General features: G+C 39.5%; 1 protein-coding gene across 1 annotated transcript; it reads right to left on the bottom strand.

The window, feature by feature from the left end:
- Nucleotides 1-976: 976 nt before the first annotated feature.
- Nucleotides 977-6,607, bottom strand: LOC117617250 (probable pectate lyase 5). The gene is made up of 4 exons (XM_034346552.1): nt 5,553-6,607; nt 4,255-5,158; nt 3,485-3,690; nt 977-1,264 (listed from the first exon to the last, which is right to left on the bottom strand). Exons 1-4 carry the CDS (start codon nt 5,684-5,686, stop codon nt 1,009-1,011), a joined length of 1,500 nt encoding a protein of 499 aa, XP_034202443.1. The 5' UTR covers nt 5,687-6,607; the 3' UTR covers nt 977-1,008.
- Between the last annotated feature and the right edge of the window lie 7,352 nt (nt 6,608-13,959).

Below are 13,959 nucleotides of genomic sequence, written 5' to 3'. Positions count from 1 at the left end.
GGTTAAACCATAAAATGCTGTAGCTTTCAGGGAAGGTTGTGAAAAACACAAAGCTCAAGAGGAACTAATCCGTCACCAGAAACTTGTTTATATAATGATCCCTTATGTTATTATGTAGTACAAAATTCATCATTTTGGTCTTTTATTTTTGGTGTAGAGGAAAGGAATGGGAAAACAAGAACGAGACTCTTGTCGTGCATGCGAGGAAGAAGTGCTCTATTCCTAGAGCTTGAAGTCGTCCAAACCATCATGGCTTCTAATTTGAGTCTTGCTAGGAGCAGCCGTCTACGTGGCTTACTATCAACCGTTGGTTGGCATCCGTCTGACTATCAGATGTCGATTGGTATTGGTCCCACAGTGGGGACACTGATCTACGGCTGACTTCCCCAGCTTTCCTCTTAACTTGAAATCACCCTTTTCCCATGTACACATGAAACTCTTTTATCATTTACAGATAAAGCTGACAAGACATGCATATACTTCTGTTTCCTTGTTATACTAGCACACACAAGTGAACCAACGCACTCAAACAAGCACGTTATACTTTAGCATAAAAGGAGAGGGGGTGCGCCTAAGATAAAGATTCCAAGGGCACTACAAATCCCCTTGTCTTTTGGCAATTTTCCAAGACATGGAGACATGCCATGTTAACTACATTATTATTACTCAATGAAAAGCACTCAAATTCAACGAAAATGGTTGAAGCCAAAAACAAATAAATCCCCTGAATTTGACATGCCATCCGAAAATGCCATCTCAGCCAATCATATCCACGTAACGTTAGCCTACCCAAAACTCAATCCAACTGAACCGCCAAAACATGAGCGCCTTCAAAGTCAAATGTATAGTGATGAAACCCCATAAAAGCTATCATCTTAAAAAAGGATAACACAGATAATACAGATAACAAAGGATGTGGGGGGGCGCCAACCAAGCAATCAAATCATTTGAGAAATTTTTCCCTTTTTTTTTTCACTTTTTATCGGATAATGATATTTTCTTTGAATTCTATAATAATGTTAATAATAAGGGTAATGATAATAGAGCACCACCATGGTTGATGGTAACGTACAAAATAAAAATAATTAGAAGAGACAAGAATATTGTGTTTGAAGATGATGAGGAGCTTGGTGGAGCACCGTTCCCAAATATCATTCCAAAATAGTCTCCGTCACCGCCGCTGGCCCCTTCACTTCCTGTGTTGGTGCCATCGGTGATGGTCCCACCGCCATCATCTCCGGGGTGTGATACGCTGGTACTGCTCCTACACCATGACAATAGTTGAAACAACCAATATCAGTAAATTATTTAGATCAAGACATGAATGATGACATATGGTTTATCAGAAGAATAGAGGGAACGAAAATAAATGTAACTGAAAACAATTTGCAACAAGTTTTAATACGTCATGAGGTCCCCATGGACATGAACAAGAGATTATTGTGAAGAGTTGGCCACGCGCGTGAGGACGACTGTCCTTAGCATTCAGTGATAAACAAATCTGAGAATGGAAATTTGTGGAAAGGGGTTGGTCTCACATGGGATAAGAGGAGCCTGTGGGGTGAGCTCACTTATTTTGGCAAACCTTTTCTCAAATTGTTGGAATTGAATTTGCCATTTTGGGATAAAGGATTGGTAAAGAAGGTAGCAAAAAGATCCAGGAAAATTTGACAGAAAGAGAAGCAATCTCTTATGGAAGTAGTACAAACAGCTGGACTTGGGGTTCGGCTCACTATAGTTCATGGCTCATGGACTTGGGTTGGTCCGGCTCCAGCTCCGGCTCATGAGAGCCAATAGGTTTGAAAAGAGAATATATTTTCTTAGTCTTAAGAACTTCCACCGACATGCATGAGATGACCTTGTCACTATCTAGCGGTAAGTACACGAATAAGAAAATACAAAATCACCAGATTGAATTAAAGTCTTTGTCATTTGCATGTTAAGATTTACCTAACATTTCTAAATAAACTCTACAAACAGTTGGTGCCAAACTACCTAAAGAATCCTCACACATGACACCAACTAAAGCCCAACTTGGGTCGGTTCACAACCCACAATCCTTGGTTCACTATAGTTCATGGCTCACGGATTTGGGTCGGGTTGGGCCGGCTCCGCCTCATTGATCAGTAATTTTGGGTCAGTCCAAGATCCCGTTCTTATGTTGTCACCATAACCACCAAAAATCTCCAACCCTCTTTTCTCTACCTCCAAACTTTAAAAACTTCATCATCTATCTGAATTCTTATAAGTTTGTGACATTTTTTGATTATCTTTAAATCCCTAAAGAATAGTTATATAATTTATACTTTAGAGACTTTAAATCTCTAAATTAACTAAAACTCAAAACAGAAAGGATCAAAAACAGGGACCTCTCAGTCAAGTTCAGAAAAAGAGAGAAAAAAAGGAAAGGTCTCACGGTCAAGACTCAGGACCTGGGCCAATTCTATGCATGGGCAAGCTGTCCATGTTTTGGTTAAATCAAATCCGGAGTGGGCCAAATGAATAATAAAAAAATCAAAAGTGGGCCTACACTCACTTCTGAAAATCAAAAGTGGACCCCACATTTACTCGCTGAAAAGCAAAATGAAGAGAATATAACTGAGTCACCTTCCCAACGCAGCCGAACCAACCCATGACCTGGGGTGGGTCTCCTACAACCCAAGCCAACCAAAAGACAAAAAGGCCCCATTTGCAACTTTTCTACCTTTCCCTCGACACACACATTCACCAATAACATAACATCACAAGCTTCTGATGGGGACACCATTGGCTGTTAGCAATGTTACAGTAATTAATTATCTCACCACAAACCTAGCCCTCCTACCCTACTGTGGGCAGATTTGGTATTCAGGGTAGTTGTAAAATAGTATAATAGTTTTGCAAATGTAGACTATCATTTTTCACACCCGTTGGCCTTTTGTCCCTTGCAAGTTTGCATCATCTTGGGAGTTCTAAAACAAGATGGTCTTTTGAGAGTGAAAATGGTCAAAACCCCCCAAGCAACCTAGAAAGAATAAAACTGCCAAAATCAAGAGTGGGGGGACATACTTCAAATCTAATCCCAAGGTCATACTTTAAATTTAAAACAAACCCAAAATTATTTAACTAATAAATAAACCCTAATAAGTTAATAATAACCATGGCCCTTTGGCCAAAACCCTAAAAGTAGAATTAGAAAGACAATGGACAACTGAACTGTAAGGCTGCAGTGTCAGCAGCTAGATTCCCACTACTGCCCTGCATGATCACGTGCACCCCCTAAAAACCCAGCTCCATTTTTCACACTCTCTTTGCTCTTCTCACACTATTTGTATTTTATTATTCTCAAACCCAAAACCCAGCAAGCAGGATGCATGTAAAATGCCAGCAACCAAATATGCAAAGCAGGGGCATTTTGGTCATTTATGATGAGATTCATATTCAGAAGACATAAAGGCCCTCATTATGACAGGTAATACAGTTGAAAGAGTAAATATTGTGTTACCTGGGGTCACCAAAGACACCGGCGTTGTTTGTGAGGCGGTCGATGAGGGCAACCGACTTCGGCTCAGTGCTTGAGGCCCTCGCATACTGAGTGCTCATTCCTGCTCCTGAGGGCACAAAAAAAGCGCCATTTACCATTATGTCCCCGTCCGTCCTCCAATTCCAGTCGGACCAATCCCCCTCGTTCGTGTCCACGCGCTTTGTTACCTGTGAATTGTTCACACAGCAAACATTAAATAAATGAATTAGGGTTCTTCGTACTATCATCACGGTCAACAGGTCATGCCAAATTAACAGCTGCAAATGCTCACTGTCAGCCACTACTCTCTCTCTCTCTCTCTCTCTCTCTCTCTGTGTATGACATAGACCTCCCTCCCTTTATCATATAATCATTGTCCTTTCAACTTCAAAACAATTTTTCACAGACAAGATATACAGTAAAACCCTCTTCTACCCAAAACCCATTTTCATATCCAACAAAACCAGCCCCACCTGGAAGCGCGTGTTACATTCTAAATCCCACGCCCCGCCATACAAGTGGGCTATAGTTAGAATCCATTTCCCATTTTGACATGCATGCTCCAAGTGACAAGCCGAACATGGAAGCGCGTGAGTACAACCCCCACGCTCCACCATTCCAAGTGGGACTCGCTAAAGAACCAATTCCCAATATCACGAAACAATCATTTCACCTTTTTTCAGTTTTCCCGCGGACCCAGAAGTAAAAAAATGAAAAAAGACCCGAACTTTACAGAAATTTACAATTTTTACCTCCTTGGCGTTTTGGTCCTGGGGAGCAGTGTACCGATTCCCCTGGCTGTTAATGGTGGGGTTAGCGCTACCGCCGATAGCATACATCTCCCACTGCGTGAAGTCGTTGTTAACCACGTGTATGTACCCGCGCCTGCACCGAGGCATACGCTGCACCAGCGCCTCACCGAAGTGGTTGAACGCAATCGTCACCTGCATTCCCGAGTCCGGCATGTACTTATCGTCGTGGCCCAAAAGCATCACCTCATCGTGGTGGGCAAAGTAGCTGTTCGAGATGGTGATCCCTGTGGACCCCATTATGGCGTCGATCAGGCCGTCGGCACAGTAGGAGAGCGAGCAATGGTCGATCCAGATTTTGCGAGCGCCAAATAGGGAGATGCCGTCGCCGTCCGATTTTCCGCGCCACCCGACGTGGGTGGGGCTGGAGGCGACGTTAGTGTTACCCGCGGGTTTGCAGTGGTGGACGTGGATGTTGTGTATGATGATGTTGGAGACGTACTGGAGTGTTATGCAGCCGCCGCCGGTGACGTGGACGTTGAAGCCCCGGCCGTCAATGGTCTTGAAGCTGTTGACGATGAGCTCGCATTTGAGCTTGATGGTCATGTCGGCGGAGAAGATGATCCAGAGGGGCTCCGTTTGGATCACGGCGTGGCGGAGAGTGCCCGGGACTGGGTTGGCTGGGTCCCGATCGGACGAGTCGGTGACGATGTAGATCTGGCCTCCTTTGCCTCCCATGGCGTCTTGGCCGAACCCAATGCCGCAATCGGCGAGCTTTTGGCGGTTTCTGGCCCAGTTCGAGTCGCAGCGCCAGCAATCGTCAATTGGGTTGCCGATTAGACATTGTTGTTGTTCTTTGAGTTCGAGGGACAGCATTTGGCGTCTGGATAGAGATGCATTGACTCTCCTGAACAGTTTTAAAAAAAAAAAACAGAGTGCTCTGCTTTGTTAGAGGGAAAATGAGGGAAATGCAGAGAAAATGAGCAATGCCCAGATGGGGGTTTTGGGTCTTACAGCTCAAAATGCTTGAGTAAAGCACAGAAAAGAAGAAAAGGGGCCTGATTTGAGAAAAACCCAGCTGGGATTTTTGCTCAGTGCTTTGAAAACAGAGTGGCCCTGAGCATTAACACTAGAATGTACAGCACCCAGACGGGTTTTAGCTGTTGAGGACCTACTGATTGAAAAATGGGAGCCAACCTTTTTTGTAAAATAAAAAATGAGCACAACCCAGATGGGGATTTTCAATTTGTGTGTGTTTTTTGTGTGAAATGATTGGGGAGCTGAGGCTCATTGGTGCTTACCTTTGTACTTCTTGAGCAACAGCTTCAGGGTTGGGGTGTTGGTGAGGGAGGGTGAGGTTGAGGGAAGAAGCTCTGGTGAGGGGGGAGAGAGAGCTCAAGAGGCATATTAAGAGAATGCAGGTGGTAGGAAGCATCCTTGAAAGCAAGGATGAAAGAAAGAACAATAATGAGGGAGGGCCAAAGGGTATTTGTTTGTTGTTGGCTGCTGTTGTGTTTTTACGCTTCTGTATAAAAGACTCTTCTTTGAGAGAGATCTTTCTCTCCAATGCTGCCCAGTATTAACAACAAACAACAACTTGGGAAGCTGCAAATCTTGGGAAATGTGAGGTGGTTTATATAATAAAAAATTATTATAATAATGAAACACTGCAATAATTTAATTGGGAAAATGTGTTCACTTTTCTGCTAGGGTTTGGAGGGTTTTGTAGAAAGGAAAGAAGATTGGGGGAGCGGTAGGCTGGTGATTAGGATAACCGAAGGGACTGGAGGATATGAGGAGTAGGAGAGAGAAATATAATGACTCTCTCTCTCCCCCTAAATCTCCCTTGCAGACACCTTCAGTCACTTACATTCTTACCTTGCTTGCGAATCTAGGGATAGATGGGAAGAAAGCCAAATCAAAATCTTTTTAAAATGTTAAAAATTCCGATAGAGATTCAGAAAGAGAGCTTATCCAAAATGCTAAAAGCCTTTTCTTCAAAATGCTAAGAGCCTTTTCTTTTTTGCTCTTTCTTGTTCTCTAAAACTAGATTTTCTTGCTGCTTTGCCTGCGGATTAAGATTCTTTGCTGAAAGTTATGAATGTTCTCCTTCCAACCTATAAACCTCCCGCCTCTGAGTGCGGACAAGAACTCTTTTCGCTTTCATTTGTTGGTTTGATTAGAAAAATATTGAAGGTTTGTTTAGCAGTTGATCTCAAAACAAAGATTGCAGCTTTCGGCAATTTTCTTTCGGCTTTGCCAGGTGAAGACGAAGGCGGGCTCGCCGTTATAAAAAGCGCCTTTTTGCTTGTAGAAATTAGAAAAGGCAGCAAAGATTATTGGGTTCACCTAAAAGTCCTCTTCCCTCCATTATTTTGTTATACCCGACAATCATGCTATGTCACAAGAAGATAATTTTTTCATTTGGTATAGTGTGATTGATCGAATATCAAAACAGTATTATTCTCGTTATAAACAACTTTTACTGCAAGTTAAAACCTCAAAACAAAAGTTTTCAAATTTCTTTTATTTGCTCAAATAAGCCAAAAACAAAATTAAGAACATTTCTAACATAACAAGCTAATTTGACTCTTTAAATTGTATTTTGTTTATCTACCTGGCAATTTGAAGAGCCAATTTTTATTGTGTGATGATTCTTAATTTTTTTTTTTCATATACCAACAACATTTACAGACCAAAAAGGTTGACAAGAAAACATATTTTATTTGGAAAAGTAAATTGACAAGCACTCCTTAAGGTTGTTGACTAAAATTAGCATCCCTAATTTGCTGCTTGACTTTGGTATTTCTTGTCACACCTCGGGATCGGCTCCGTCGTAGCACGATATTGTCCGCTTTGGGCCCCCCTTTCTGCCCGCACGGTTTTGTTTCTGGAAGCTCATGAGCAACTTCCCAGTAGGTCACCCATCTTAGGATTGCTCTGGCCCCCAACTCGCTTAACTTCGGAGTTCCAACAACTCCGAAGCCAGTGAGCTCCCAAAAGGCATCGTGCTAGATGGATGAGGGTGTGCACATATAAGGCACATCACCCCCTCTTCGTTGGTTGATGTGGGATCTTACAATCCACCCCCATCAAGAGCCCGACGTCCTCGTCGGCACACTCGCACCACACGGCAGAGTGACTCTGATACCAAACTGACAGGACCTGCCCCGAAATTCTTGAAAATCGGAGCGAATCTCGTCTCGTTACCGACATCTCCCCAATGCCGGGCCCACTTACTAAGAATCGAGACTTTCTACCAAAATTTTGGCAGTCTCCCCTGTAAATTGAACATTTTTCCAAAAATTCAACCTCCTCAAAATTCACAGTTTAAGGTACCCAACCAGCAGCATGCCCCAAACTTTGTCTGGGTAATAAAATGACCAAAATACCCCTACCCCAAGGGTAAATCCGTAAATTCAAAAATTAATTAACTTGAAAATTTTAATTTAGGAATTTAGTTTAGAGTCGGGGTGTTACAACCTCGTGACAGCCGGGAGATCACATTGGGACAATAATGCACGTTTGCTACAGTGCCCACGCACTGCCACACGCGCTCGCAGCGCGTGGGTGTCCAAAGCGATAACCCTTCGTCTGAAAAACTCAACACCTCGGCTCAAGACTCCTATCCTAGGTACAACACCCTATTTGGAGTCACTTTTGTTCTTGGGCCTACTCCAAAAAGTGACCGGAGGTGGCTGGAATCGGAAATCCAAAACCGGCCGAACCCTAAGTTGAAATTTAGTTGACCTACGCTCAAAATTAACAAAATCCTACCCAACCAACAGCTAGAGCATGGAAAATAGGTAGAAAACCATACCTTACTCGTTAAATTTGGTGGAGAAATGAGAGAGAACGAGAGGCCGAAAGTTGGATGAAAATCTATCAAAACAGCTTCGTTTCGTGGCTGGTATTTTTGGGTAGATCGTATTGAGTTGAGTCCGTAAACACGTAGTGGGCTCGATTCGGAGTTGTAACGAAGAAGTTACGATCAAAACATCGACAATGGCAAAACTGTAAATATTTCGAAGTTGGTTTTTTTTAAAACCAGATCTCTCTCTCTCTCTCTCTCTCTCTCTCTCTCTCTCTCTCTCTCTCTCTCTCTCTCCTGCGAACCAGAAACCCCCCTCCCTTTTTATTTTTTTTTGGCTTGCGACGGCAGCGACTTCCCACCGTCGCCACCGCCACCACACGCCGCCTCTTGGGGTTGCACCGGTTCCGTTGGAACCACCACACTTCCTTCTTTCCGTTCCAACCCACCGCCACCTCGATCCGCCATCATGTTTCCGGCAGAGTGGCTCTGATACCAAGCTGAAAGGACCCGCCCCGGAATTCTCGAAGCCACCTCGATCCGCCGTCGTGTTTCCGGCAGGGTGGCTCTGATACCAAGCTGACAGGACCCGCCCCGGAATTCTTGAAAACCGGAGCGAATCCCGTCTCGTTACCGACATCTCCCCGATGCCGGGCCCACTTACTAAGAATCGAGACTTTCTACCAAAATTTTGGCAGAGTCTCCCTTGTAAATTGAACATTTCCCCAAAAATTCAACCTGCTCAAAATTCACAGTTTAAGGTACCCAACCAGCAGCATGCCCCAAACTCTGTCCGGGTAATAAAATGACCAAAATACCCCAACCCCAAGGGTAAATCCGTAAATTCAAAAATTAATTAACTTGAAAATTTTAATTTAGGAATTTAGTTTAGAGTCGGGGTGTTACATTTCTATTGGAGTGAACTGTCACATCCCGGGATCAACTCCACCGTAGCACAATATTGTCCGCTTTGGGCCTCCATCTCTGCCCGCGCGATTTTGTTTCTTGGAGCTCACGAGCAACTTCCCAGTGGGTCACCCATCCTGGGATTGCTCTAGCCCCCAACTCACTTAACTTCGGAGTTCCTACGACTTCGAAGCCAGTGAGCTCCCAAAAGGCATCGTGTTAGATGGATGCGGGTGTGCACATATAAGGCACATCACCCCCTCTCCGTTGGTTAATGTGGGATCTTACAATCCACCCCCCTTAAGGGCCCGACGTCCTCGTCTGCCCACTCGCACCACACTGCAAAGTGGCTCTGATACCAAACATCCCGGGATCAACTCCACCGTAGCACAATATTGTCCGCTTTGGGCCTCCATCTCTACCCGCACGGTTTTGTTTCTAGGAGCTCACGAGCAACTTCCCAGTGGATCACCCATCCTGGGATTGCTCTGGCCCCCAACTCGCTTAACTTCGGAGTTCCTACGACTCCGAAGCCAGTGCCCTCCCAAAAGGCCTCGTGCTAGATGGATGCGGGTGTGCACATATAAAGCACATCACCCCCTCTCCGTTGGTTGATGTGGGATCTTACAAGGCTCTCCAGATACAGCACCCACCACCTGCCTTTGACGAGGCTGTAGAAAATGATTTGAGAAGGGAATTTGTTCTTACATACAATATTTTTTTCATTTTATTATAAGCATATAAATAACTTATAATCCCCAAATTAATTATGAAATAATTTTTGATAATTTTTTTTTAAAATACAAACGATAGTCAAAACTACAATGGGATTTGTGTATCTCACACACACGCACTATCAAGGTGCCATTGATTTTCAAACATGATACCAGTGATCTGCAAGTTAATACCATTTTTTACTGGATTAGACTCCATCATAAGTTGTTGATAAATATTTAGGTTCATGAAATTAAAATGTTATCCATCATAAGTTGTTTGTTTCCACAATAATTTTTTTATTATTATATATATATATATAAACAAAATAAGCACCATGGTTGTTGTGAGCTTTGGATGTTGCGTTGTCTTTCTTGATTATTAATTATTATGCTTCATCGCTTTGGCCATATAATGGATTACAGGTTTAATTTAATGATAGCAGCTAATTCATGGGACGAAGACAATAATCTAGTGTTACAATAATGTTTTATAATATTTAAACTAATTAATAAAAATTGTTTATCCAAAAAAAAAAAACTAATTAAGGAAAATGATATCCTGGCAAATAATCATGAGGAACTTGCTGATGAGGATGCATGTAGGAATATTTGGCATATGAATTGGAAATGCAGTAATAGATAGGTGTCTTTGTCTAATTTATTATGACCATACACACACTACATAAATAATTAAAATTAATATATATATATAGTCCCCTTTTATTGAGGGATCCTTCAAATAATTTTATTTGAGGGACGCCCTTTAGGGTACCTTATGAATTTTTTTTTAAACAATCTAAATCGTTTATTTTTCAAGTCTTCATTCATAGATCATCCTCGCAAACAATCATAAAAATTGAAAATCATTAAGGCATCTAATTGCTAATAACAAAATAAATTAATATGATACTTCAAGAAAACACTAAAATAACAACAATCTAATTGAGTGGTCAAAATAGTTTCGGATTCAAGTGATTTTTTGCAGATATGATCTTTGAGGGAATATCTAAAACTTACAGAGTTCAAATCATTTAAAAAAAATATGTGTGGTGGACCCTATAACCCTCCGTTTGGATAATAAAAAATAACTCAAAATTTAACTAGAAATGGGAAATTTAAGAGGAGAAATTGACAATTCCATTGTTTGGTAACTTAAGCACGAAATTTATTAAATGACGCAAGGAAAAAATGGTGAAAATTGGGGCATAAAATTCCAAGTTTAATTTCCACTAAAATTGGTGTCATTTCACAATTTCCATAGTGCCATTTATAAAATTCTATCATTTACAAAATTCGACAACATAAATCTAAATACTGAAATCTTCAATTGCCATAAATTGAAATGATGGAAATCTAAATTCCGTCATTTTAAAATTCTATGTAATTTTCAACCAAATGGAGGGTAAAAGTGTCCCTCAATAGAAGCTCACTATATATATATATATATATATATATATATACTATATTTCCATTAATAAGACCGACCTTCCTTGCATCTTGGGTTACATATGTGATTCTCGTTTGGGATTGCTTCTTTAGGAAACACTTCTGTTCGTAAGCGATTTTAATAAAAGCGTTTTTGTTATAAAGTTGTTGAAAATTTCATAAAAAGTCGAAGTGCTTCCTGAAAAAGCACTTGGGAGTGCTTCCTGAAGAAGCACAGGCTAGGTGCTTCTGTGCTTCTTCAGGAAGCACTTTTATGGCTCCAAAGCATTTCTAAACTTTTCTGCCAAACACCGTCAGAAACGCTTTCGGTTGTCATAAAACACTTTTAACCCTTCCAGAAGCACTCCCAAACAACCCTAATTATTACTGCCATATATTACTATTGTTTGATTTGTACTTGTTAATGCAATTTGCATTTAGGTCGGTAGAGTGATATTCGTTTATAATTTTTTATTATATATAAAATATTTTCCTAGAAAGCGGCAATTAATATAATTTTGTCCTTGACGATATAATTGTTCACACATAAATAAATTGGTGTGATATTATTATATGCTGTGACTTGTGGGGACCCCAAGAGGTAGTATTTTGCAAAATAATAATAATAATAATAATTTTTAATGCCAAATGAAAATTTTAAGAAGGTGAGCAAGTCAGCTAGCTACCCACATCACAATTATAGCTCTACCTGGACGAAACACTACAGCTCATCTTCTTTAGCCATTTTAGGGTTTAGGGCTTATTTTAACAAAAGTTCATACATTTTTTTTCGGGTTATCCAATAATGTATTTAAAGGATCAGAATCGTCTATATTTTAGGTTATCTTTCAAGTATTATCTTTGTAATATCTCATAATTGTTTGGTCATCTAAAACGAAGATACCAATTCAAAGGGCTTGTAACTCAACTAATTAAGAGTATTTATCCCTGCACTTGAGGTCCTAGGTTTCGATTTTCCCCTCCCTTAGTATCGCTTGTATCGAAAAACGAAGATATTAGTAATTAAATGAATACTAGTTTCTGAAAATGAAAATTTTATATATTTATTTTTGACTTTGATCATTGATTTAAAGCCCCATAAATAGGATGTACTTACAAACAATTAAAAAAACAAAAAAAAAGCTTTCGTTATAGTAAAATATCTATCCATACAAAACCATCCTGATCAAATCTAGTTCATAAAGTTTGCAACCAGAAACTGTGATTAATTAGCAGCAGCAACAACATCAAAGTTACTATTAAAAAAAGTAAACAAAATAAACAATTAAAAATATAATTTTATGAAGAAAAATTATATATTGATAGGAGTCAAGTCAAGTTAAGTGAGCGTTGCATTAATTAAAGGATGGAGACAAGAATATATTTTCAAAATTTTGTTTTTCCACATTAAAAACAAACCAAGAAACTTTGTTTTCCGTCGTATAATCCTCTCCAGAAAAAATGAACAAAAGATGATGGAGACAAGACAATTCGATCTTTTTTCAAATAAATCGGCTGGTGACTGTGATATGAAGAAAGAAATGTATAATGATTGGCTTTAATTTTTAATTTTTGTAACAAAATAAATGTGTTTTAACAAACAATCTAAGATATAATGTTACGGAACTATTAATATCGAAAAAATATACAAAATACAGAAGTAAGAAAGTAGTGAAACTGAAAATAATTAGGTGTATTTCAGTTTCAATTAAGTACGTGTTTTCCGTGATCAGTTAGGAGATACTTTTCTCTATAATAAACTTGGCATAAATATCAATCTAATAGATCAAAGAAGGTTACTTTTACATAGGCCCTCACCTCCAACCAAGAATTCGCAATCGTGTTATATAAAAATATAAATTAATTCTATCACTCTTTTAAAAATATATTTCTCATATACGAATGTTCGAACGTTATTAATATTTTGCAAACGTCATGTATTCCTCTATATTTATAATGACATTTTTACAGTAATAATATCCGGACGTCTGCGTATCAGAACAACAGTATATATATATAAATAATATAGTCTAAGTTGTTTGCATGGTTATATTCAAAATGTTCATAAAATGTGAAAAATTTCAACTCAATGACAGTATAGTAATTTGAAACACAAGGGTCATGTGGATGTGACATTAATAAAGTCACGTACGAATTAAGGTTACATCATCACTACTCTAGTGTAGTGGGCAGCATATGTTGACTCATTGACATTCATATTATTGGTTAATATGACAATGCAAGCTTTTGAAATTATTATAAACTCACAGTAGTTGGAATGTAGTAATTGTCTCAATTAGTTGATGGTGAAATGCGTGTGATCAATATAGGACTAACAATAAGTTAATTATGTCAACAATGACAAGTAAATGCAGCCTTATTGCATGGTGGATATATAGCTTGTTTGAGAGATATTTTTGTAGGGTTTATCACCTATTGTATTTCAATGATTTAAATCGTTTAGTTGTTATATATTCCCTCAAAGATTATTTATGCAAAATACGTGAAGACTTGACAATTCGGATCTTTAAAATATATTATGTGGTAAGCCCTATATTAATGTCCCTCAACTGAAGCTCTCTCTCTCTCTCTATATATATATATATTCAAGAAGAAACATAATGTTTAAGGTTTGTTTGGAAAATGCTTTAAGGTTTCTTCTTGAAGAAGCATATGGAAGGTGTTTGTTTTATAACCCACAAACACTTTTAAGTCCTACTAAACACTGCCAAAGATGTTCTTGATTACTAAACCCTTTAAAGCACCATAAAAAATATGCCCCAAAGCATGGAAACACGTTACAAGCCTAACGTTATTTAAGTTATATAAATAAATAAAAAGCTCCAACTT

This window comes from Prunus dulcis, chromosome 2 (assembly GCF_902201215.1).
Source record: "Prunus dulcis chromosome 2, ALMONDv2, whole genome shotgun sequence".
Classification (NCBI taxonomy): domain Eukaryota; kingdom Viridiplantae; phylum Streptophyta; class Magnoliopsida; order Rosales; family Rosaceae; genus Prunus; species Prunus dulcis.
This window is presented reverse-complemented; position numbering and strand designations above follow the sequence as displayed.